This window comes from Euleptes europaea, chromosome 10, assembly GCF_029931775.1.
Source record: "Euleptes europaea isolate rEulEur1 chromosome 10, rEulEur1.hap1, whole genome shotgun sequence".
Taxonomy (NCBI): domain Eukaryota; kingdom Metazoa; phylum Chordata; class Lepidosauria; order Squamata; family Sphaerodactylidae; genus Euleptes; species Euleptes europaea.
Genome location: NC_079321.1, coordinates 65,294,372 through 65,321,238, shown reverse-complemented (window position 1 = coordinate 65,321,238; position 26,867 = coordinate 65,294,372). Strand labels below are relative to the sequence as shown.

General features: G+C 42.6%; 2 protein-coding genes across 2 annotated transcripts in view; one reads left to right on the top strand and one right to left on the bottom strand.

Moving 5' to 3' along the window:
- FIG4 (FIG4 phosphoinositide 5-phosphatase) overlaps positions 1-22,523 on the bottom strand; it is a 90,879-nt gene extending 68,356 nt beyond the window's left edge. Inside the window, exons 1-5 of the mRNA XM_056856778.1 lie at positions 22,461-22,523; positions 9,625-9,723; positions 8,111-8,234; positions 2,747-2,903; positions 1,445-1,495 (exon numbers count right to left, since the gene is read on the bottom strand). Coding sequence (XP_056712756.1) covers positions 1,445-1,495; positions 2,747-2,903; positions 8,111-8,234; positions 9,625-9,723; positions 22,461-22,523 — 494 coding nt within the window. The remainder of the gene's footprint in view (positions 1-1,444; positions 1,496-2,746; positions 2,904-8,110; positions 8,235-9,624; positions 9,724-22,460) is intronic.
- A 1,517-nt stretch (positions 22,524-24,040) lies between these two features.
- AK9 (adenylate kinase 9) overlaps positions 24,041-26,867 on the top strand; it is a 107,568-nt gene continuing 104,741 nt past the window's right edge. Inside the window, exons 1-2 of the mRNA XM_056856777.1 lie at positions 24,041-24,160; positions 25,766-25,829. Of these exons, the coding sequence (XP_056712755.1) occupies positions 24,041-24,160; positions 25,766-25,829 (184 nt within the window). The remainder of the gene's footprint in view (positions 24,161-25,765; positions 25,830-26,867) is intronic.

The following is a 26,867-nucleotide window of genomic DNA, read 5'->3' as shown; positions in this document are numbered from 1 at the left end:
GGTGTCCCCATTGTGGAGCCTGAGGGCACCATAGTGCCCACCAATACCTTTTCTGGTGCCCAAGTGTTTTTAGGAAGTGGGTGGGGCTAGGTAAAGCTTTTGCCCAGCAAGGCTTCTGATTGGCTGTGCATATTTCTTTAAAATATTTGCTTTGGCAGCAGCTGCCTATACAACACAAGCATCGGCACTGTGTTACTGAAGTTAAGCTATGGCAATCATTTTGTGGCTGGCCCCGCCTCCTGTGGCAGCCATTTTGTTGCTGTGCCCACCATGCTGTGCCCCAATTCCAAATGTGCCTGCAAAAACAAAATGGTTGGGGACCCCTGGGTTACATGATGGAAAGCTAACCCAATTTTTCACCAAAAAGGCAGTGTGGTAAACAAACTACTCGGATTCTGCTCAACCATGAAATAACCTGGATGATCTTGGAAGTAACTCTCTCTAGCCTAGCCTCCTCATAAGATTATTACAATATGACCATAAAAGGGGATATCGACAGGAATGCCATCCATATGAAGGATTGGTGGACAGATGAGAGAAGGTTATTAGACACTGTCACATTCCAAATAAGGAGGACCACAGGGGTCCAATCTACAGAATGGGCTTGAAAGGAATGAATTATTTTCTGATCTGGGGGAACAATAGGTCACCCCGCTCTAAACTGAGATGTGGGGTTTCTGTCATCACTAGCCGTAAGTGATCAAATGTTTCTGTCAATGCTATAAAATCTTCTACAATCGCTGCTGAGAACTAGGCTTATGCTTTTTTACTTTTGAATCAGTGATCAAGCACCCCAGCAGGCATCCAGAAAGCCCAAAGGCAGGAAATAGATCTACCTTCTATATAAAAACAGAACAGCCCTAGAATCTGGATGGTGGTAGTTAGGAAAAATGATCCCATTCACACTTACTTATTTACTTCATTTGTACCCCACCTTTCTCCCCAATGGGGACCCAAAGTGGCTTACATCGTTCTCCTCTCCTCCGTTTTATCCTCACAACAACCCTGTGAGGTAGGTTAAGCTGAGGGTGTATGACTGGCCCAAGGTCAGCCAGCGAGCTTCCAGGGCATGAGTGGGGATTTGAACCCAGGTGTCCCAGATACTAGTCCAACACTCTTAAACACTACACCACACTGGTTCTCAAACAGGTGTTTAATGGACAAGGTGGTGGCTTGTGAAGGTTTTGCAATGACAAGAGAGCTCTAAATTAAAGGCAATACTGAGATATTACACAAAGATTTCAATGTACTTCTGTTTCTGTGCATTTTACATAAAGGCAGTATTGAAGCTGATAATAACTATAGTTTATAAAAATGGAAATACTGCTCTGACATATTTCTCTTTCCATAATATGACAAATCCATTATGACAATTCCAGATCCTTCATTGATTACAATATTACAATATAATTATAATAAGGCACACCAGAGGCAAAACACATACCTGAAATAAAAATTACTAGACAGGTCCACATTCTGAAAAATTCGAAGGTATCTAAACAAAAAAATATATAGATTTGTTTAAAATTGTATTCTTACATAACCCTTTTCTTGGTCCCAGAAACTCTGTCCTCTCCAATAACAATCTATACTGGGCTATTGCTGCAACAGACACTGATTAATCTGTCTGTCTGGTCTGGCTCAAATGCTTATAATATTGGTTAGTGAATGTAAAAAAATTTCCTCCAGAAAGAAAATGCCACTGGAAAAAAGCAGACACCAATACTTGTGCTCATGACAAAGTATTCAATAACCATGTATCTGAGATCACACAGAATTCTTGCTTATAAAAAATACCATCCCTCAATAATTCCCAAGCCGTATAATGCAGCATTCTGCCCATCAAGCTCCTACAGCAAAGATAGTCAACTTCTATGTTCTCCAGACAGCAGCCCATGACTTCTATATTGTCCAGATAGCAGTCCATAGGCCAAATGCATATTTCATCACACAACCCAATTTCTGTTCGGCAGCCAGGCTCTCTAATAAAGTTAGTGTCAGCTAGGACTGGGGGGATAGAATTATGGAGTACATGAATCCACAAAAGGAAAGAACTCAAAGGGAGATGTAACCTACTGAAACAGTTAGAATAATCCCATCTAAGAAGAACTGGTTAGCATATCATGCCATCTCATATAGAAAAATTGAATATACAATAGTTATCCTAAAAACATTCTAGCAGTCATTAAAATATTCATTAACTAGAATGAAACTGCTCAACAGCGGTATGTCTGCAAACAGTCCAGTTTCTGAATGTAAACTCAAATTATGTTTGGCAGCGGAGTGATGATGGTGGAAGGAAAATAACACAGTCCTTAAGAACAAGAGTAGCTACATAGGCAGCACCAAACAATTAATACTGGAAAGTTCCTAGAAGCTGAGGGACAGAGAACCCAGATGAAGAAAGCGGGTGGAGTAAGCAGCAGGCAGACAGGAGGACACTAAGGGAAGAGCAGCTGGAAGACACAGAGGTCAAAGGACAAAGTAATGTGAGCATGCAACCTTAAGGAGGGAGCAAGCGCCAAGACACAATGGGGCAGACAGTCTGAATTTCACATTTTGATTTCAACAATCCAAACAAGTTGTTGGCTTCTTTCCTTTAGTGGCATAGTTATAAGAATTAAAGGTTTATAAAATCTATTGAACAGTTTTCTTTGAAGGATGTTAACTAAATAAGCCCTGATCATCCATTTGGGAAGTTAAAATCTTCAATAGAAAATCAGCACTGGGGTACAGGATCATTTACCTTGCTTCATCAGGATGAGTCACTCGTACAGAGTCATTTGGAATGTAGATCATATTTGTATCTTCTATTTTATATATTGCATGCCCTCCAATATCTGCCATCTTTCTCCTCTTTGTAATTAGCACAATGTAGTAACCTTCTAAAAATCTGACAAAACCTATAGAAAACAGAATAAATTGCTTTAACAGTCATTTGTACCTCATATTTGATTTCGTATCCAAGAAAGCTCTGTACAGTTTTCTACAATCCTTTTATGGTTTCCAACATCTCATAGTTTCCAACAACTCAGAAAACTTTAGATGGCAAAGACTGTCATTTGTGAATTATTCTCCTTGCAGAATTTGGCTAGCAGTAGCATAGCAGGCATTTATTTTTTTAAATTGTATACTAAATTATTAATGAATCTAAATTAAAACCTGTTCTTTTCAAAATGGTAGCTCACTTGGACATTTTTCCAATTTACAAAATTATTTGCTGGATTCAAAAAACCTTTTTTTTTATCAAAGGTTAACCAGGGTGAACTACAAAAATCTTATCAATGTCTGGCACTTCAATGTGGCTGAGTGTGAAATGATTATTTTTCTACACATGGTCGTTATTAGCTTCCACTTGGAAAAACTTTTCATCACCACAAGGCACAGAACCCCTGCCAGCAGCATAAGAAAACATCATAGCCATACTAGCAGCTCAGGTTGTTCACTGAAATCTGATGTTCTTTCAACATTCCATAATGTTTGATGTGATAGATTAAAGGAACTTTTCATCCTTTGGATTTCACTAGATATCATTGTCATCTAACAGCTCTTTCACCAGGGATTCTGCTACTTGGCTTGTTGTTGTGGTACTATGGAACAGGAATACATACACACACACACACACACACACACACACACACACACACACACATATCACTATATATATATAACTATATATAACATCTATAACTATATATATAGTTAACTATATAACTATAACTATATAACTAACTATCTATCTATCTATCTATCTATCTATCTATCTATCTATCTATCTATATATCACTATAGACTGAGTGATTTCATCTACATACTATAATAGCCTGAAAGCTACAGGTGGGTGTAAATTTAGCAGCAAGCACTCAAATCTTTTCTCCAGCAAAGCATATGTTTTTGAGATGACCTATCCCATAGTTTCATGCCATGCTAGGAAAGCACACCTGCTCCAGTCTTTCACCACAATTTCTTAGTAAACTGAGACTGCAGTTCTCTAACAACACTTTCATGGGAGTAAGCCCCATTTAATAACATGGGACGTAATTCTGAGTAGACCTGCTTAGGATTGCTCCCTGACTGGCCTCCACAGTGATCAGAAAACCAGACAACCTGCAGACAAGGTAGGGGGCTCTACATTCCTCAGATATGCAGAAAAATTGAACTTGTAGTTGATATCCTTCATTCACTTCAGACCAAAAGAACATCTCTACCCAAAAAGAAACCCAGCCTGGTGAGAACAGAATGTGGTCCAGGATTCAAGAACACCCACTGCAGCTGAGAGTCAATCAAAGGAAAAAAGGAGAATAGAGGGGAAATTTGTCTGCTCAAGCCCCTGAAAACATAAAGAATACCAGTTGGGGATGTGTCATTTCCAACATTTTCTCGCCTGAGTTTCCCTACAGGCCTCTAGCTTGTTCTCTCCAGTTTATACAAGAATTTGTGATCCTGTCTGCCAACAAGGATAGTCTGCCCCACTAGACAGCTGCTACTTGAAATCTCAGGGCCACACTCTAACGTATCAATGGGCTTAAGTGTGCTCGCTCTACGCTTGTTCGTGGCTCATATCTCCAAGAACAAAATTACCCGGCCATAAGGAGAGTGAGTATTTGAGGCAAAGGAAAGATAACAGTTACAGACTCCATCTGATTTTTCCAAGGTGAATGTAGACTAAATGAAGACCAACCTCACTAAAGGGCAGATTCACATTTTAGGTCGGAAATACTTAATGTGGTGCCTGCTGCTGTGTTTCCTGGTGCCTGCTTACTTCTTGGATTTTATGGATGAAAGGCAAAGGAGAGTGGAACACAAAAAAAGAGAGAACTTCAGTTTGCTTCCTACCAGCTGGCTGACTAGCACAGTGCTATGCTCATTCCAGACAGCTGTGTCATAGCCACACAACTTCAGACTGTGTGGCCATGGACACAAACTCTATGTCTTTGGGCTTGTTAACCAAAGATGCAAAGAATTTGTAAACTCATGATTAACATGAGAATGTACCTTGCATGAAATGCCCAGTCGTCCTCACCCCCCAGGCTCTCTTTAAGGTAAAGGTCCCCTGTGCAAGCACTGGGTCATTCCTGACCCATGGGGTGACGTCACATCCCGGCGTTTACTAGGCAGACCTTTTGTTTTACGGGGTGGTTTGCCAGTGCCTTCCCCAGTCATCTTCCCTTTACCCCCAGCGAGCTGGGTCCTCATTTTACCGACCTCAGAAGGATGGAAGGCTGAGTCAACCTTGAGCCGGCTACCTGACACCAACTTCCGTCGGGATCATACTCAGGTCGTGAGCAGAGCTTGGACTGCAGGACTGCAGCTTACCCCTCTGCGACACAGGGCTCCTTAGGCTCTCTTTAGATCACACCAAAAACATGCTTAGAAGCAGTATTGTGATCAGTTTTACATGTGCACAGTTGCAGCACTGCTGGGTAACTGTTGATCATTCATGCCTGACTTGAACGCCATGGAACATACTACTGATAACTTCCAGAACAAAAACAAATAACTCAAAGAAAATCAGGGTGGGGGTGGAAGGGAATTAATAAATATCACCACTCTAGAGAGGTCAGAACCTGAGGGTCTGCTAAAGTTTAGCTTAACTATATACAGAAGATAGTTTTCAGAAAGTAGATCAGAAGTACTGTGGGCACAGAGTGTGATGCCAATCAGATGGCAGACAAGTTTGCACCATTCATTGTTTGACAGTCATCCTTTCTTTACTCAAGTTAAGGTAATGACCTCAAAGGCCTTCCATAACTCTGAGTAGAAGGAACAAGTACAGTAAAGACAATATTCCATTCTCGTTCAAGACGTGAGGGGCACCCTTGACTGACAGGATAGGCAAAAACAGTCATCACATCCAGGGAAGTCTGACTGCCCATCGAGAACATCTACACACTTACTGCACTACCCTGCACCCAAAGGACACTCCAGTGAAAATGCAATCCTACACAGAGCATATGCACGCATGCTTATACTAACCAAAGCTGTGGGTTGAGAATTTCTAGTTGTCTTGGTAAGCCAGGCTGTCTTTGCTGCTTCTTGCTGGCCATGTAAGGTTTTTGACGCCATTGCTATTTATGTAGCTTCTACAGGATAAAATGAACTGCACAGGCTTCCTGAAGTCCTGGCCTAGCTAAAGACTGAGATAGGCTGCCGCTGAGGTATTTTCTCCCTCTAGAGATAGAAGCCTACTCCATTGTGGCTCTACAGGCCACATTTTGTCACAGTTTAGCTGTTCCATGGAAATAACAGCTGCCTCGTGCTAAATTAAGCCATTATTAGTCCCATGTAGGACACACAGTGGCTGCGCCACTCATTTGCAGCTTATTTGGCTTTAGGAATGCTCAATCTGAGTGCGAGGCAAAGGTTATGCAGGTTATGGGCATGTCCCAGGACTTAATTTCTCTTTTGTGGCCAGCAGTTTGGGTGCACAGCATTCTCCTGTATCAGGGCACTAGAAAAATTTACTGAAGCATCAAAGGGTACTTTAGCCAACTTTCTGTTAGCCATCACCTCAGCTGAGGCGCAAATGGCACAGTCTGAGAGAGAAGGGGGAGAGGGGAAAGTAGGAAAAGAAGGAAGCTGAGGCAAATGCTGAAGTGAAAGTTCCACAGAGCAGAACTCCTCAAATATCTCTGCAGTCCTTGCTGAGGATGCCTCCTACGAGTAGTCCAAGGAAGCTGTGTTTTATCCCTGCCTTTGGTCCCAATGGGAGGAATACCCCATCAGTCAAGGATGCCCCTCCTCCCCTAAGCGAGAAAGCCTTGTTCATTTTACTTTCAAGTTCCTGTGCTTGGAACTGCATTTCTCCAAATTAATGTTAGCAGTGCAATCTTTTGCACAGCTGCTCCAACCTAAACCCATTGAAATCAACAGGATTACACTAAGAGAGCCCACTAATATATTGCAGTTGAAACTGACCACAGCTTTCCTAGCCATCCAAACCCTTGATCAATATATTCAACTCACTGCAAGAACAGAGACACTGCAGTTTGTTTAGGATTGCACTTTTACTTTATTACGTTGGAGGAGCTCAACTCCCAGCCTGGGAACCTGAAATGACATTGATCTGGACTTGGGTATGTTTAGGAAGCAGAACATTAAGGAAAAGTTCCTGGCGGTGGACAGTACATGCCTAATCAAGGAACAACCTATTTTGAAAGTTGATACATATTTTTTTTCTATGGGCAGAATACAGTTTTGAGGATGGGTCTATTAAAGCACTAAGATAACATGCATGCCAAATTATTTCTGATCTGGACAGGTTGTCTGCTTTTCCTATTAACAAGCCCCCCAATGAGGCAGCTGAAAGGGACAGAGGGAGATACCTAACATCTGCAAGCTGCTCACTATGAAATGTACATTTTTATGTATTCAATCTATAAGGCCAACAACTAACGAAGAGGGGAGAAGACAGTGGAAGGAAGCCACAGAAAAGGACTATGAGAATGTGCTACTGCACATTCTGCACAAAGCCATTGTTTTGGGGCTATTGAGAATATGTGTGAAATGTTTGAATACAGTGTGCTGAATGTCAACCATACTAATCACTACTTATTGACAGCTTATAAACTGAAATAACCCTGTGATCATGTAGGAAGCAAATCCTCCCTTTTCTTTGGAAACGGATACCAAACAGCATCTCTTAACCAAAGCAAAAACTTGGTGCTGCCTTCCATGGCAGCTATTTTATAACTGACCCCCATCACAGCAGTAATTTGAATTTAAACATTCCTAAAGGCTCGGCAAGATTAATAGCCTCTGCTTTGTGGAAATCAAATGGGGGCCAGTGATGGATGCTTCCTGGAGGCAAGCAGCTCAAGAAATGGGATGTAATACCTGAACTTAAATATCAGTCATTACAAGTTAATCTAGCATTACTGGCTAATAATGGTTTTTTTGTTCTTCATGTGAAAAGTAGCTGTTAAATTCTGGTGTACTGTTCCATATTACTAGTGCCCCCTAGTTTATACTGTGAGAAGAGGAAAGTTGTGGGGTGTGTTTTTTTAGTGGTTTCATATTTCATTTCTATTTGCAATATCTTGATAATGTTCTAATTTATGCAAGGTAGCTGGTCTTTTTTAAAAAAAAGTAAATAAAAGACTCTCCTTACCTACTATACCAAAAGCAGAGACAGCTCGTGATAGCCCGGAGGTGCCCTTCTGTCCAATTTTTGTCCTGTTTCCCAGATCTAAACGGCCAAGCAGCTCTCTCACTTCTTGCTGGGTATACACATGCTTAAAAATGAAATGTGCAATCACCATCAAAAATGAACCCCCTTAAAATGACACTGGATAGCTGTATATACAGACCTCTATAGAAAGGAATGCATCTGTTTCTTATTGAAGAACCAAGTAGTGGCATTATCTGTCTACCCTCTTATTCTTTTTAAAGAGCACTTCCACTAGACAAAAAAAATGCAGTGCCGACTTAAACTGGAATTAAAAAGATAAAGGTAAAGGTCCCCTGTGCAAGCACCGGGTCATTCCTGACCCATGGGGTGATGTCACATCCCAACGTTTCCTAGGCAGACTTTGTTTACGGGGTGGTTTGCCAGTGCCTTCCCCAGTCATCTTCCCTTTACCCCCAGCAAGCTGGGTACTAATTTCACCGACCTTGGAAGGATGGAAGGCTGAGTCAACCTTGAGCCAGCTACCTGAAACTGACTTCCATCAGGATCGAACTCAGGTCGTGAGCAGAGCTTTTGACTGCAGTACTGCAACTTACCATTCTGCGCCACTGGAATTACCTTACGTTTAATTAACACTAATTCATGTAAAACATACTACAGCAGTTATTTCTTACACTTAAGTAAAATAACGCTAAAAACTCATAGATATATGCATACATTGTTATAAGATAACACAAACAAGTTTATTTACACCAGTAAGTTTGTACAGCTGAATATCAGAAGGGGAAAATCCAAATAAATGAGCTGGATCCTGCAATCCATCAGCAGAAGGGACTGAGGACTACAGAGCTTTTCCACATTCCCCTCCCACCCAAAAGCCATTTGTGACCCCGGTAAAGTTTATCTCTGGGTTCCCAGGACCCCATGTGGTCTAACAGCCTCACAAGTTGGGAGGCTGCGGTGAGGAGGAAGATGGTGGAACAAACTTGCCCCGTCCCTTCCATCAGGGCAGCAACTGTTGGCAGATCTCCCCCACTGCTTTTCACAGAAACTTTACATCTGTAAATTTAATAGAAGAGGAAGAATGCCTCAGTCCCCTCCCCAAAACATACTTCTATTATAGCGTAAGAGATGGAACTCATGAATCACCCCCAATGAGTCCCACAAATTCCAATTCCCAAGTCACAGCAGAAGCAGACCCATCTTCAAAATGTATATACCCACCCATTTTTTTTCTATTTGATATACTTCCCAGGATACATTCTCTTAAGAAATCATTCCAAGCTAAGAAAAAAACCTCCTCCATTTACTCCAGCTTAGCTCCTCTATTGGGAAGCTATATCAAATAAGAAATATGGCTTTTGTAAAGTAACTTGCTGAAAGAAAAAAAGAGTTTGAGTAGTTTTAAACTCAAAGGAATACAATAAGCTGAAATATTAAATCATTCTTTAACATGGTTTTCTTCATCATAATGCCTCAAATTGTGAAGTACTCACCCTATCGTCAATAACAACTAAATCCTTCGGTTCTGTGCGATCAATTTTCAAAACACGGTATTTGGTTTCTGCATGATTGCTCCCAACAAGAAAATACCGCTAGAAGTAACAGAAATAAATATTGCAGCAAGTTAAAGGCAGCAATAAAACGATTATTAACATAACTATAAACATACCAAGCAGTGGCAGACAAAAATCTCTCTGAATAACACAAAAGCATTTGGAAGGGCAAAAATAAAAGCTTTTCTTCTAAGTACTTTTTATGTTAGACAAAGATTAATTCCCTCAGGTTATATAGAACTCTTATCCCCAGTTATAAAGCCCAAGAGAAAATTTGGTAAAAAGAAAGCCCACTTTTGCCATTATATTGTTCCTTCATGGAAGAGTAAGTAGACTGGTATGCTAGCAGAAACTAAGGTAGACTCCACAACCAGTTTTGATGGAAATCTTTATAGAAAGCTGCTTATTTAAAGCAGTGGTTTTTGGCCTTTGCAGACACAAGACAAATCTTTAACCCCTAGGTAGCAACATAGGACCCACTAAGCTAGAAGCCCCGTGACCGAAAGTCACATGTTATGGCAGCCATGCCACAGGAAGGAGGGGATGGGAACATCTCCCCCAATTTGAAGGGAATCCCGACCAATTAATGTACAAAGTCAAGCCTTTATTTTAGAAGGCAGGATGGTGCTGCTGCAGTCGTCTTGTTTGGGGGCTTCCTAGAGGCACCTGGTTGGCCACTTTGTGAGCAGACTGCTGGACCTGATGGGCCTTGGTCTGATCCAGCAGGGCTTTTCTTATGTTCTAAGCCAATGTTTTGACCTCACCAGTGTAAAGAAAGACTAGTACCAGGCCAAAAGGTCTGGGGGAGGAAACACAAGATGGACACCATGAGACGAACCATACCGAGGAGAAAGCCAACACAGGCAGGTTTAGGGAGGCCCACATTTTCTCCCTTGCCTTCTCTCTTTCCTTGTCCATTACAACCTGGCTTCCTATCATCCCTTCCCAAGCTTGCAGCACAGAGCCCCTCGTACCCATGAAAACTCAACTTTCTTGGGGAGGAGGTGCTCACTGCCACAAGTACATGCATGAAGGACTGGAGTCTTCACTGGCAGGGGTGGGCGGGTAGCTGAGCCAGGTAGGAAGAGAGAGAAAAGGCAAGAATTTTCATGGGGACCTCTGCATCACAAGCACATAGGAAGCATTGGGGAACTAATTGGTAGAGATAAGGAGCAGCAGCTCTATAGGGATTTGTGACCTAGCAAGTGGGGTCCACAGCCCACCTGAACGTCCCTATATATGTCTTGGACCACTGACTGAAGGCACAGATCAAGTCCCGCAGTATTATTTTCCATAATATAATACTACTGTTACATTTTTGCAGAGTACAAACACTTTCAACAGAGGAAAGACAGTCAGTTTCCACTATCATTCCATGCATATCCATCATAAATAACATGAGCACTACGCACCACAGAACAGTGAAAAATCACCTACTTCTGCATGAACATGGTATACACATGGCCCTTTCTGGTGTTGTTAAACTCCCTCTCCAAGGGGAATGCATCAGATCTGTACTACTGGCCCTTTAAAACTGCTTTCTTTTGCCAGGCCTTTTCACCAGGTGAGCCTCTAGATTGTAGTTTTCTGCTACTGACTTTTGTTTTTGTGCATTTCATCATTATTCTTATTAGTGATGATACTGTTGATAGTACTTTCATTGTTTTAATCCATCTAACTATATTGCTAAAAAGCATATAAATGGAAATAATATTGTTACTGCATATGTAGAATGGATATTATTTAAAATCTACTGCAACTTGTACTGTCACTTTAGAATAGTTTGAGACATAATATAATCATGATGGACAATGTTCCACATAGTTACTAGTACTTTTAGTAAAATATCTCACAAAATAAAATTAACTGTTGCCATCTAATAGTAGCAAAGACAAATGACCACAATACATAACAAATATTACCTGTATCGAAGTATTCCGGACAGTATACATGAGCAGCTATAGGTTGTTATTTTAATTTTTAAACATTCAAAGCATACTGGGCTTGGTCCAGAGTTTCTCATCTGCTTATGGTGGAGCCTTCAGTCAACACAGAGGCACCATTATGGTAAGAGTTTATTTTTAAACGTCTAATAGCATTGACCTTACTACTGCTGTTTGAGACAAATCAAATGTCGCCTGTTTTTTTTTTACAATTCGTTGTTATTAACGCAATTGGCTTTTGCACTTTGACACACTAAACTTCTTTTTTTAAATCGCAAATGTCATTTATTACATTTTCTGTTTCTGACTCTTGAATTTTTAGGTGGACTTCTAGCCAGCTGTACCATATACATTACGTGACAAAAGAGCAAGCAAAACTAAATTAGTTTCTATAGTGAGTATAATTGACAGCACAAACAGAGTGCAGGGCAGGGTGTGGTGAGCTGTACTCGCTTTTTTAAACCAACACTGCTGTTTTGCAGAAAACAGCATGCGTATGACTAATAACACCAACAGCACAATTTATTTATGTGCATATTTATTCAGAAGTCTAAACTCTAGGATCCTTACTCCATGAAACTCAAGCGAGCATACAGTTATAACCTTATTTTTGTGTGAAAATAATAACGTAAACATGGTACCTTGCTAACCATCTCACGATTTGCTTCCCCCAAAATAAAATCTGTTCTAATTTTTTTTCACAAAAGGCAAGTTGGAATTTAGAAGTGGCTCATATCCCCCAGTCACTACCAGTATATTTCCTCCAGAGAGCCCACTCAAAAAGTCAAGAGCAGCTTTCAAATAATTCTGAAAACAAAAAACATTTGCGATGACTTCTCAAAATTTCATATACCGTACCTAAGACTTCTCAATGACCATTACAACATGTGCACCCATTGATGGCCATCAATGCCTAAGTGACTGGGAGAATGTCTGCTGACCAAACTGGTTTTTAACTTTCCCCCCCTATTATCTGTATTTTAATGGTTATTTTACCGATTGCTCACTACCTTGAGAGCTGATTACTGAGATGAAGCATAAAATAATTTATGCCCAAGGTGGGCATGGGAGCTCTTCACACACAGCAAAGATGTGAACACAGATCTGGTTTATAGAAACACAGAAATATAGAGTTGGAAGGGACCTCCAGGTCATCTAGTCCAACCCCCTGCACAATGCAGGAAATTCATAACTACTTCCCCACACCCCCAGTGACCCCTGCTCCATGCCCAGAAGATAGCAAAAAAACCTCCAGTATCCCTAGACAATCTGGCCTGGAGGAAAATAGTTTCCGGACCCCAAAATGGCGATTGGCATTACCTGGGCATGTAAGATAGGGCCCCGAGAGTCAAACACTGACACAACCCTTCCTGCCCTCCCTCTCATGATCTGCTTAAGTTCAGAGAATCAGCATTGCTGTCAGATGGCCACCTAGCCTCTGCTTAAAAACCTCCAAATACCACAGTGAGAAGGGAAGCCAGGAGCTGTGCAGGAGTCTCTGTGCTGCTTACAAGACAGTCTCAGGATTCATTGAAGTAATCTCACAGAATTACTCATTCACATGTCTTGATTTTTTAATATCAGAACTCCGCTTGAGCTAGAACTTCTCCCGACGGGGGAATTACTTGTAACAGAATCCTTCAGCTAAATTAAGAATGTGTTGTTTCATCAAAGGTTATAAAACAACAATTTTAACTGATTGAAAGGGAAAGTTCATTAGCCCTTCATGGGAAACTAAACACTCATGAGGAGAGATTTCAGCACTGCATTATTGTACATTAAGCCTACCAGTCTATTATCCCTAAAGCAATAAAAGCCACTGAAATAAATATAAAAGGGAAAAAGAGATACATGCTTCTGCTTGGCACTTTTGTAAGATTTATGTCTTAGCAATGTTCTGCAAGCTATTCATACTGGCTGTGAGGCAAAAAGAAACAGATAATGCGCATGCAGCATGATTCAGGGTGTGTTTATACTCAAGCGCATACTCAACAATCCTACGTGGTTTTTGTAAACAGCTCCATGCAGCTGGGGGGGGGCAATGTGAGGACTTTTGGTGTTGATCAGTCCTAATGGGAGAGGGGGAATCAATCTCGGTGGTAAAATATATACCTTGAACACAGAAATACCTAGATTCAATTAACTGGAGTTCTTAGGTAGCAGAGCTGGGAAAGAGATTTACCCGAGAGAAAATCTGCACCAATTAGAATAATGGGGTGGGGGGAGGTGGCAGAGGAGAAAAAGTGTTTAGGGGATACGTGGGGAAAATGGAAATTTGGGGTAGAATTGAAATATATTCAATACAGGCCGTTTTATCAAAGCAAAACTTAACTTTATTTCTTTGAGACTATGGAATGTATTATGTACAAGGGAAGAAACTTGCACTGGTGATGGGGAAGCAACTTGGCTCAGGGAACACACATCTTCCGACACAAATTCTTGGTATTGGAGTATGCCTGACCTGTGAGCTGTGTTGTCTGAGCTCAAATCACCCTGCTAAGTATCCATTCAGTAGTTAGAGGGCCTCACTATTCAGATGAGGAGACTTCAGGTTCATTCAGATGAGACTTCGGGTTCATTCAGATGAGAAGATTTCAGGTTCATGGGACCTACAATCTCTTGTGCACATAGACTATACTTTTAGTTACACTACAGTTACAATGTGCTCTACCTGGGACTACCCTTGAAGATTGTTTGGTGGCTGCAGCTAGTGTAGAATGCTGCGGCTATGTGCTGGTTGGGGCCAGTTACCGGGATCATGTGACCCAATATTACAGCCATTACACTGGCTTTCAGTTTGCTCCCAAACCCAATTCAAAGTGTAGGGTTTGACCTTTAAAGCCCTACATGGCTGGAGGAAGTGATGCCGATGAATGCCTGAACCCAATGCTCTCCCTCCCCACCGCACATATCTATAGGATGATCTCCCGCTATTACAACTGATCTCCAGGCGAAAGAAATCAGTTCCCCTGGAGAAAATCGCCACTTGGGCAATTGGACTCTATGGCATTGAAGTCCCTCCCCTCTCCAAACCCCGCCCTCCTCAGGCTCCGTCCCCAAAACCTCCAGGTATTTCCCAACCCAAAGCTGGCAAGCCTACATATCTACAGCCTTATCTATGCAAGTAAATTAGGTGAGAACAGGCAAAAAGGATGGAGTAAAGTCCAATCAGAGTCTGAAGACGATACAAGCCTGAAAAAATTATTCCTGAGCAATAGCAGGAGCAGAGCCTTTGAAGAGGACTTGACACAGACCATGGAAGAATCTGAAAAAAAAAAACCATAACACAAAAGCCAAAAAGGAGGGAGGCTGTTGTACCACCAATGCTGCAGGATCAACACGCATGGCAGAATTCCACAGTGCATCCCTAGATCAAATATCTCAAGATATTTTGTATTCTGAAAAATTCTAAAGAACTATTCCAGCATCTAGTCTTATATGCATTGTTTGCTAAGTAATCCACCGCATGTAGCAGCATGCTATTTCAGTTCTAAAAGATTGTCAGCAGTTTAAAGTAGCTGGCAACAAAATCCTTCCCATCCAAGTCTTTCATTTTTAGTTATTCTTATTTTTAAATTGAGATAAAGGTGAAGCCAAGTGGGTGTTTTCTTCAAAATAAATCCTATTGAGTTCAATGAAATTTACTCAAGGACCATGTTCTCATGCAGGCCATAATAAATAGCAAATATAAATATGCAGTGAACTCCAGTAACTTCTCAAAAACAGTTGAATTTGTCAATCAATCAATCTTTATTTTACGGTCATTTGACCAAAAATAAAACACATCTAATCAAGAGTAACAGAAATTTGTAATATTGAATTTGTCTTGGTCATAAGGTCAAGAATCTCTGGCAAATCCGATTTACAGGATTCCATTGCTAACTGAATATTCTTAAAAAGCAGTACACGTACAAAGAGTTGGAGTCAAACTACCATCAGTGGAACTCTCAGAAAAGAATTTTCCTTTCTCCCCTGTCCCACCGTACAGCCAAAATGCAGCATCTGGGGTTCAGGAGACCCCCATGGACAATGCTGGATGTGATATGGGAGTCTGTAGTAGGAGAGAAAATGGGCAAAAAACCATTCCTTCTGCCAAAATATGAATTGTATCCAACCTGTTACCTTGGAATTCTACTTCTTTCTTCTTTGTTTTTTGCTGTCAAGTTGCAGCCAATTTATGGTGACCCTGCAGGGTTGTAAGGCAAGAGATGTTCAGAGGTAGCTTGCCATTGCTTCCCTCTGCATAGAGACCTTGGTATTCCTTGGTGGCATTCCCATCAAAATACTGACCAGGGCTGTTGACCCTGCTTAGCTTCTGAGATCTGACAAGATCTGGCTAGCTTGGGCTATGCAGGTCAGGGCTGTAATCCTTGTAATCCTACTATGTACCTGAAAAGTAGGCGGGTATTATTTATTCCACGTGGCAAATGGAGCCAGGGTTGCTGAGAGGTTCAGATGAGATTTGAACCAGCAACCTCCCAGATCATAGTCAATTCTCTTATCCACTATGCTGCAAAGCAATCCAACTTTTTGCGTTAATAGTGAGACCAACAGCCAGTTAGATATGTTAGAATAGTAGGTAGTGCCCTTATTGTACATATTGGAAAAGTGCTTTACCTCATGATCTAAGCCAACTACAAGTTGTTCCTTAGGGGAAGGAATGACCAAGCCTAGGAAACTGCATTCTCTCTGTCCAAACTCTTATGAGGTTATAGCCCCTGCCCCACACCTCTTATAAAGTAATGGACTGACCATATCTTGGCTATACCACCAGACTTGGGGAATAAAATAAAGATAACACATTTCCACCCTAGGATGCTTCCATGTGAAGGAAGAGCCATGCTCTGTGACTTCAATTCTCACATCTGAGGAGGAGCTGGAGACACATTGAAACTTTCCCCCATCAGCAAGCTGTAAAGCAAATGTCACTGGAGAAAATCCTAGTGCAGTTCTGGCCCCCACCCAGTGTCTCCCTTTAGATTCAAAAATACAAAGAGACACAAGAACTAAATAATATAAAACATACTCAGTTCAAATATAGATTCAAGGATTGGCAGACATGCTGCGCCCCACTGAGACAGAGGCGTAAGATCAATGAGGTGAAGTAGTTTTCAAAAAGCAATGATGCAAACCCTGTACCTTGCCAAGCAACCGCCTCCTGAAGAGAGAAGAGTCTCATCCATACTTTGAACAAAATCAAGAGGTCTGTGCAAAGCAAGCCCTTCACTTTTAAGCACAATTTTAACCACTCCAGGTATGGCGATAATTGCAAACAGGGCATAGTTTTAATCCGGGGGCAAAAACCACTTCTTGATGAATTCATCATGGAATCTATGTATGCTTTGTTAACAATGTTTCAGATTACAAAACATACCAACACTATCCTTTAAGTAACTTATTAGCTTGATACTGCTTATACCAACATATATATGACCCAGATCCTCTCTAGCTTTATCAAATTTTGAATGAATTATCGCTAACTAGAGAGCACCCATTAGAAGAAAAAATTATAAACACACGATGGCCTGGAGAAAGTGTCCTTTCGCTCTAACAGAGGCTACCGTAAGTGTGGGGAAACGGGCAGCTGAAGGTTTTCTTGGCATGGAAGTAAATAACATCCTAATAAGCCTCTTTTGAAGGATGCCTTACTTCAGGAAGTTAGCAACCCTACTGCTTCAGTAAACTGGGATCAAGGAAAAGCAGATGGCCATGACCTCGTTCCTCATAAACCATTACAATCACAGTCCAGCACTGCTGAATTACCAGTGGCAAGTTGGGCGGCACTTTGTTTTATCACACTTACAGAGCAATCCTATGGATAGTTACTCCAGTCTAAGTCCATTGACTTCAATGAGCTTAGACTGGAGTAACTCAATTTAGGAGTGCACTGTTATAGTACCATACTAAGCCGAGGTTTTTTAAATAATTATTTAAAACATTTATTAGCTGACTTTTTCATTTATGGAGCTCAAGGCAGCTTTTAATGTAAACAAAAAAACCATAATACATAAATGCCACAACTTCAAATCACAATTTAAGACAACTAATAAACAGAAAAACTAAATTAATTTCATGCCATCCTAAATAAAACTGTCCTCAACTCCCTCCTAAAAATCAAAAGTGAAATTACATGCTTCTATGTTCACTGAAGTCAGGTATATTTATGCTTTGGATGGTTTCCTAACATTGTTCAGTTTGCAGATAATATATCAAAGAGCAGAGAAACATTACTGGCCTGTAGCCTAGTACTCACCCTGACCTGGATGGCCCAGGCAAGCCTGATCTCATCAGATCTCAGAAGCTAAGCAGGGTCAGCCTTAGCTAGTATTTGGATGGGAGACCAGGGAATACCAGGGTTGCTGTGCTGAGGAAGGCACTGGCAAACCACCTCTGTTAGTCTCTTGCCATGAAAACCCCCAAAAGGGGTCGCCATAAGTCTGCTGCAACTTGACGGCACTTTACACACACACACACACACACACAGCCTAGTACTCAGCCTTTTCCCGATAGCTCAAGAAGTAGGGTAGGAGCCGGTAGCATCCTTTTGGCCAAGCAGGACCAATCATGACCCTCTCTCTCAGAAAGAGAACCGGAGAGATGGGAAAGTGACTCCTATTGTCATCCTACCTATTGCCCTTACAAGTATCCCAAGCAAGGAAGAGGCAGACTAAGCCACTGGGTCAGTCTTGTGCTACCTGGCAGCTGGAGGGGTATTACTAGGGTTCCCAGCTCCCTGAAGAAAAAATGCGCTGGTCCGTTAATAGAGGCTAAATGAGGTGTTATTTACCAGATGCCGTTCCATGCCACAAAAAGCTTCAGTTGCTCATTTCCACACATTAAAAAGGTAAAGGTAGTCCCCTGTGCAAGCACCGAGTCATTACTGACCCATGGGGTGACGTCGCATCCCAACGTTTACTAGGCAGACTATGTTTACAGGGCGGTTTGCCAGTGCCTTCCCCAGTCATCTTCCCTTTACACCCAGCAAGCTGGGTACTACTCATTTTACCAACCTCGGAAGGAGAGGGACATTTTTTCTCCAGATTGTTGGCAATCATAGACATTGGCCACCCCCACAGGAATTTATGGTAAGAGCGATTTTGGGGAGCCACTCCCCCAAATCTTACACCCATAGGCACACAATCAGACTTTTGTCCCAGTTTGGATTTCCTACCCAACCCTTTCCACATCTCTTCTCCTCCCATTATATTCCTATGTTGCCCTTCAGGTACAGAGCTTGTACTAGCAGGACCACACAAGAACTATTTGTGAGTACGCACTCCAGTCAATCATATGATTGTAAATGCTCAAGCAATTACTCACCAAAAGAATCTCTGATGTTGGAACCTGTTCTGTGGTGTGGAATTGTAACTGGCAAGGGCATGTGGCTCTAGTTTTGGGCAACAAGATAGTGCCTTCCGCTACCTGCAGATACATTCCCTATAGAATCATAGACTTGGAAGGGACCACCAGGGTCATCTAGTCCAACCCCCTGCACAATACAGGAAATTCACAACTACTTCTCCCACACACACACACTCCTAGTGACCCCTACTCCACGCCCAGAAGATGGCAAAAAACCCTCCAGGATCCGTGGCAAATCTGGCCTGGAGGAAAATTGCTTCCTGACCTTAAAGTGGTGATCAGCACTACCATGGGCATACAAGAAAGGGCCACGAGAGCCAAACACTAATGTAAATCTTTTTGCCCTCCCTCTCATGAACTGCCTAAGGTCAGCACCATCCTCTCTATGACAGCCCTTCAAATAGTTGAAGATGGTTATCATATCACCTCTCAGTCATCTCCTCTCCAGGCTAAACATACCCAGCTCCTTCAACCTTTCCTCATAGGTCTTGGTCTCCAGACCCCTCACCATCTTTGTTGCCCTCCTCTGGACATGTTCCAGCTTGTCTACATCCTTTTTAAATTGTAGTGCCCAAAACTGAACACATTACTCTAGGTAAGGTCTGACCAGAGCAGAGTAAAGCGATACTATCACTTTGCGTGATCTGGACACTATACTTCTGATGATGCAGCCCAAGATCACATTTGCCCTTTTAGCTACATCATACTGCTGACTCATGTTCAGTGTTTGGTCAACTAAGACCCCAAGATCCTTTATGCACGCACTACTGCTAAGACAAGTCTCACCCATCCTATAATTATGCATTCCCCAGGCAGTGGACAATGTCAAACAAGGGATCTGTTTTCCCTGAAAAAGTAGGGATGCTGCAAAAGTTTCAGCAAATCCATTTAGCAGTTAAACATACTCTGTTCAACAATGAGACTGTGAGCTGATCAGGGATTTCAGCTTGCATCACGTAACCGGAACAGATGGTGAACAAATTTGCAGCTGTCTATTGGTCAAAAGCCAAATCACAGCTCTTTGGGGGATCAGCTAAAAGTTGGGTTCTGCTCTGCCAGCAGTTTCCAGGATCCTAGCCTTGTAGTGCTGGCTGGACACAGGAAAGTTTCAGCTGGAATCAGATGCCATCTCACAGCTGTCTAGGGATTATCTGGGAAAGGGCTTCTGATCACACACATCTCATCACCCTAAAAAAATCACTAAGTGAAGGGGGAAGAGAAGTAATGCTTCTGAGAAGGAGAGAAGGAGGAAGAGAAGTAATGGTTCTGATCTCCTTACAGCAAAAGGGAGAGAAAGAGATTGTTTTCTTTTCTCTGCATCGCAAGCCAAGAGCTTGGGGTGGGGAAAAGAGGTGATCATTCCCCCGCAACTGAGAGCTTGGACTAGGGGAATCAGCAAGGCCTTTTATTAACTCTCCACCACATTTATTGCATCTCAAGAACTCTGGGACACAGCAAAGTTTCCAGGATAAGAGATCAGAAGCTGACTCCCAGCTGATCCCTTATCAGCTGAGAGTCAGCGACAGATGACTGCCAGTGGCCTGTTTATGGTTGCAAACAGCGGACCAGACCAGCCATTTTTTGGATTCAAAGGCGTGAGCCACACTGACAGGTGTGCAATCATCCCGATGCAAAAGAAGCTGAAAGCAGAACACTAATAAGTGCCATGTTGCTAAGTGACCAAGTGGGGAAAAGCAGGTGCAAAAGCATCCATAGTTGTTGTAGAGAAGCCAGTCATGTTGCTTCATGGTTAAGAGATTGATAAAGAAATATAAGAGCTCTACTGGATCAGACCAAGGGCCCATCTAGCCCAGCACCCCATATCGACAAGATACTTTTTCAAAACCCACATAGACATGAACACAACTGGTATTCAGAGAGATGCACTGCTTCAGAACATGGAGGTTTCGTTTAACTATTGCAAACCCATTTCCCCGAACATTTACTTGTTAATATCATTTTGAACGGTTTTATCTGATCCATTCATTATGATTACTGATTATGTTACCTTAAATATGGGATAAAACAAGACACAAATGTCTAAATAAACATGCAAAAACGCACTGCTGGTAAAACACAACCCTCCCCCACCCACTGTGATGATTGCTTCTGTACACCTGACTTTATGTTTAAAAGAAACAAGCTCTGGCAACTATCATAGGCATCTGCTTGACAATAAGCTTATGGGCCAGAGGGGTCCAAGGGAAATACTTGCAGTGAAAAGTTCCAATGCATTGCAGACTTAAGTCTGCAAAAGTCAGCAATGCATTGTATATACAACTGAGGGCTGTAAGCGTCATCTTAACAGCCCAACTGTGTGTTAAGTGCCATCAAGTCACTTCCAACTCATGGCAACCCTATGAATCAGTGCCCTCCAAAATGTCCTGTCTTTGACAGCTTTGCTCAGATCTTGCAAATTGAGGGCTGTGGCTTCCTTTATTGTGTCAATCCATCTCTTGTTGGGTCTTCCTCTTTCCCTGCTGCCCTCAACTTTTCCTAGCATGACTGTCATCTCATAATGTGACCAAAATACGATAGCCTCAGTTGAGTCATTTTAGCTTCTAGGGTCAGTTCTGGCTTGATTTGATCTAGAACCCACTGAGTCACTTTTTTGGCAGTCCACGGTAACACTCTCCTCCAACACCCCATTTCAAAGGAATCTACTTTCTTCCTATCAGCTTTCTTCACTGTCCAGCATTCACACCCATACATAGTAATAGGCAATAAGATGGCATGGATTAATTTATCCTTGGTGGCCAGTGACACATCCTTGCGCTTCAGAATCTTTTCTAGCTCCTTCACGGCTGCCCTTCCCAGCCCAACTACATACAAGTTTATTCAGAAACAAACGCCACCGGGATGTGGGGGAGTAAATTTTAAAACGGGATCCTAAAATGTTGAGCCACAGTGAGAATTCTGAATGCAGGCTCTAGACTGCACTCATCGAGCGCCCCTGTGACAGTACCCCAGAGATCTCCCGGTAATAATTGGCTTCCAGACTGCCAGGGAAGGAATTTGTGCCTAGCTACAAGCCTGCTCTGTGCACTGGGTAACTGGGCTAAGAGTCATGGAGTGTCAGAGTGAACGATAAACAATGATAGGAGAAACTGGATGAAACTGCAACTGTACAGAGTCGCCTTTCTGTCTGTAATACAATCAGATATGCATAACTTGTTGATGTATCGTCATAACTTGAATTTGGATAAATATCTCTTCCCCAGTATAATCGGGACTCAGAGATTTCTGCCCATTAGGGCCTCTGAGTCAGCAGCTGCCAATAAACGGTTTTCTTGATAACGATCTTGGGTCTCCCTCTCCCCCGCGAACCCCTGTTTTACTGCAACACCCCTCGCCTCTCTCTTTTGTTTTTAGATCCAGCGGAACAGTCACGTGCCTTGCCTGCTTCCGCAGCCGTCACGGCTGTCGAGTAGTAGGGAGAGAAGAGCAGGCGTCGTTGTGAGTGTTACTTACAGCTCTGGTCTCGTACAGCACCAGCTTCTGCACAGAGCTGATGATCGGAGCCGCAGCAGGCATGCTGGCGGAGGGGAGAGGGTCTTCCCCTCCGTCCGATGCCCCTCCCCAGACCCGCTGGGGCGTCACTTCTTTATCCTTTTGAGGGAGGCTCTGGCTTCATGAATGCTATCGTCACCAAGGAGAGGGTGGGGGGAATACTGAGAGCCACCTTCTCCTCTGCTCAGCCAACGGGAGACCCAATGAGAAAGGACGGCGGGGCGCTGGCTCCGCCCACAACCAAACCAGAAGCAGCCCGTCCGGCACAGGTCGCGCGCAGTCGCAGACGAACGACAAAGGGAGCGCAGCGGAAGATCACATGACAGCGCATGCTGCTGCGGCAGCCATTTTGGGTTTGGGATTCCTGCCCGTCGTCATAGAGAGGAGGAGTGTAGAGCGGACGTGTTATGCATTAAGAATGCAACGCGTGGCGGGAGCCAATACTGTGTTAATCGCAGCCGCCAGTAAGGCCCTCAATGTGGAGCGCCCTTCTTTAAGGATTGAGCCCCACTGAGCACAATTATGTCTAAATAAACATGCTGGGTGCAGGATGGCGCGCAGCCTGACCCTATTCGCTCGACAGTAAACGCCACTGGCGCCAACGCCACTTCACCCCCATGAGGAGTTGAATGGAAGCATCTCCACGCCAATGATATTTCAGTCTTCTGTACAAGCCGGCTTAGGGATGGTTCGAGATCGAAATGCGGGGTTAAAAATAAGCGCCCCCAGCCCACTCGAAGGGGCTTCTTCCCCTCGGCTCCCCCGCCTGACTTAAGGGGCTTCTGAAGCGGCGCTCGGGTCACGAGCGCTTCGTCGGCCGTTAACGGCCCAACCGCCGTGGGTGAACGTCGCCGCCGACCAGTTCAACCAAGCCCACGTTCAAAAACCGCCTCGGCTCCGTTGATTGGGTGAAGCGAGAGGGGCGGGGCGGGCGACGGTCTCCAAGGTTACGGGGGGTACACAAATCACTGCGGAGCTGTAGCAACCTATCACGCTCCAGGGCCGCTGGAGCCCCACTCACCGTAGGTAATCTCTGGATGTCTCCCTAGCTGTCTACCCCCTACTTACGTACTCAAGATTGCTCGATGCAGTTAACTCTAGAGGGGTAGCAATGAGAGGCCATTTACGCGTGGGAGGTTTTGCCTTGGATTTGCTGCTCTCTCGATGCACATTTTCCCCATTCGAATTCTCAAAACTCTGCACGGGGGCTGACGGTTGAGTTTTGAAAATTTGGATGGGGAAAACGTGCATCGAAAGCGTACAAATCCAAGGCAAAACCTCCCGTGCGTAAATGGCCTTAGTCTGTGTTGGAGTAAAATGTGCGGGGCCACCGGACTACTATTTATTAATGCGGATTAATAAACCACTTAAGAAAACTGTTTCTGGAAAGGAAACTCTACTTATGCTCTGGGAACTGATCAATGGCTTTTTGAGACAGTGACATAATTATTTTTTTTAGGATTGAAATGCCTGCCTACCTGTAAATTAAGCACACTTATAATAATTTTAGTAATAATCGTTGCCTTTGTAATGTAGGTGTAATGATGGCATCTCCTCAGGAAGAGCAGCCTTACCCCTTTGTAGATTTATGTGATGAAGATGAAGCTGACAAAGCGTTTCTTATGTCTAAGCCTACCTGCTTCCTCATCCTTGGAAAACCAGTAAGAGAATTTTTAATTTGATTAAACTTGGACCTCATGATTATTTTCTAGTGCTGTCAACTTTAATTGACGTAACATTTGTGTGTGTATTAAGTGCTGTCAAATCGCTTCGGAGTGATGGTGACCCTATGCATTAATGACCTCCAAAACGTCCTATCGTTAACAGCCTTGCTCAGGCCTTGCACACTGAAGGCCATCGGCTTTTATTGAGTTAGTCCATCTCATGTTGTGTCTTCCTCTTTTCCCATTGACCTCCCCTTTTCCTACCATCATTGACTCGTCCAGTGGGTCTTGTCTTCTCATGATGTGACCAAAGTACAATAGCCTCAGTTTAGTAATTTTCACTTCTAGGGAGAATTCAGGCTTGATTCTAGGGAGAATTCAGGCGTGGGGGTTAAGTGGCGTTGGTTTCAGTGGCGTTTACTGTCAAGGGAATAGGATCAGGCTGTGCGCCATCCTGCACCCAATCCCAAGTGTGTCTATGATAAACATAGTGTTCCACCTGCTGGAGTCAGAGCTGAGAAGGCCCTGGCCACAGCTGGGTACTTTTCGAGCCAGGGATCACCAGAAGATTTTCTCCAGATGAGCAAAGTGCTCTTTTGGGGTTGGGGGGGGGGAGTATATCAGGATACTGTTGAAATCTTGTGAGTTTCAAAAAAAGCTTGCAGTATGGAGTATGGGACTGCTTTGTTGAAGTATATCCAAAATTGGGGCTGCAGCACACATCTTGAGACCAATGGGATGCTTTCACATGGCTGGGGGAAAGTAAGGTGCATACAGACAGACATAAAAATAGATACCAGCATAGTGTTTTCCCCAGCTTTTTTGATTGAGACCATTTTCCAAATAATGAGTGTACCTGTTGCCATAGCAAATGCTGATTTCTTTATTTGCTGGCCTTATGCTTTTAGTGGGTTGTCTTCTTTCTATTTGTCTAAAAAGCATTGTGTGTATAATTGTGAATTTAAATAATTCTACTATGTCTGTCCCACGATGTTATTTCTTCCCAGCCAATCAATACAGCCGCATCCTCTTCAACCTGGCAATATTTGTTTCCCCTGAGCTTGATCCTCAATTGAAGACTGGGGACATGGGACAACCATGTGAAAACTGCCTGTTTCCGGTGTGGAGTGGCCCTGTGATGATGTGCATTTAGCTTAAACAATAGGGTGACCATGACTTGCTGGGTTTTCATTTTGCATCACTACCAGTTTTCTCAGCAGCAGGAAAAAAATTGCTTCAGTTTATATTTTTCCAGCATGAAACTCTCATAAATATAGGTGTATGTGACAGGGAAGACTGAATCAGATTGTTTTGGTTATTTTGGCCTCTAGGCTAGCAAGTTTAAAAGCATCCAATATTCTTTTGCTTTGAAAGTCATCAAGGACAGCCTGGGTACAGTTTCAGTTTATAATCAAGTATGTAAAATATACTATATTATATACCAGGGTAAAATGCAGAATTTCTGATCTAATGGCATCTAGCCTGAATAAATTTTCTAGTTGCTATTACAGGTAAGTTCAGTATGTCAATCTGTGTGTTTGCAACAGAGATTTGATGTATGGCAAAATCATTCTAGCTTTAAACTGTCTTTTTCATTTCAAGGGAGTTGGGAAGAAAAAGCTAGCTACAAAATTGGCACAGATTTGGAAATGCACACTCATAGATGGTAACTATTGTGCTCATTTGTTCTCATTCTATGCTATGCCTTTTGTATGCTTACTAATATTCCAGTGGTGCCTGCTGAGGTCTAAAAACACACCTACAGAAGCAGTACTAATGTTTACTGTAATGGAGAAGTAAATGTTTTGTGTCGGTCATAAGCATTTGTGGATAGTGACCATAATGTCACTATCATAACCATCATGACCATAATGGCATGACAAGATGCACACAATACCCATCTTTGGAGCACTTTTGACATTGAGAGTTTGATAAAGTGTAAATATTTCTTATGTGACGTGATTGCTCACATGCTCTTTACAACAATAACAAAAACCCAGTGCATTTTACTCCTCCTATGCAATACGCCCCCCCCCATCTAAAGATTTTATTATTTGGGAATTTGTTGAATAAACAAAAGGCTTCTTCCCGAATGTAGCATAGGTCCCAGCAGTACATTTATATTATAATATCACCATGCAGGATTGGCCTAATATTGTCATAGCCTCATTATGTTTACACGATCAAAAGCAAATCTGATCTATGACTGAAACTCTAGCAGAACAATTTGCTCTATTCGACAAAGTGAAATTCCCTATAGGATCACTGTATTGGGTCTTACAAGTGAACTCCAACATTGACTGAACAGGCTGCAGTCTGCTTTTATCTGGTGAAACAGCAAAGGAAACAGCACCTTGTCAAATGTTTCTGCCAAAAGCTAAGGGTCACTGACCATAGTAGTTATTGTCTTCATTGTAGGAAGAAATGTGAAAATATTTTTGAATGACCACATTGGCATTTGAGCTCTTCAAGTATAAGTGACAGTTAAATCAATGGATATTAAAACAGGACACAGAATATACATATATTTAGCACCTTGATATGGTATTGCTTTGTGCCGTTGAACAGATCAGGGAGACATTGGGTGGAGGAAATAATTGCTGCAGCATCTCTTGTTGCTGAGAAGTGATTAAGGGAGATATGCATTCTTTTGGGGGTGTAACTAGTTAACTTCGACATCAGCGCAACGGAGGCAAGACCAAGG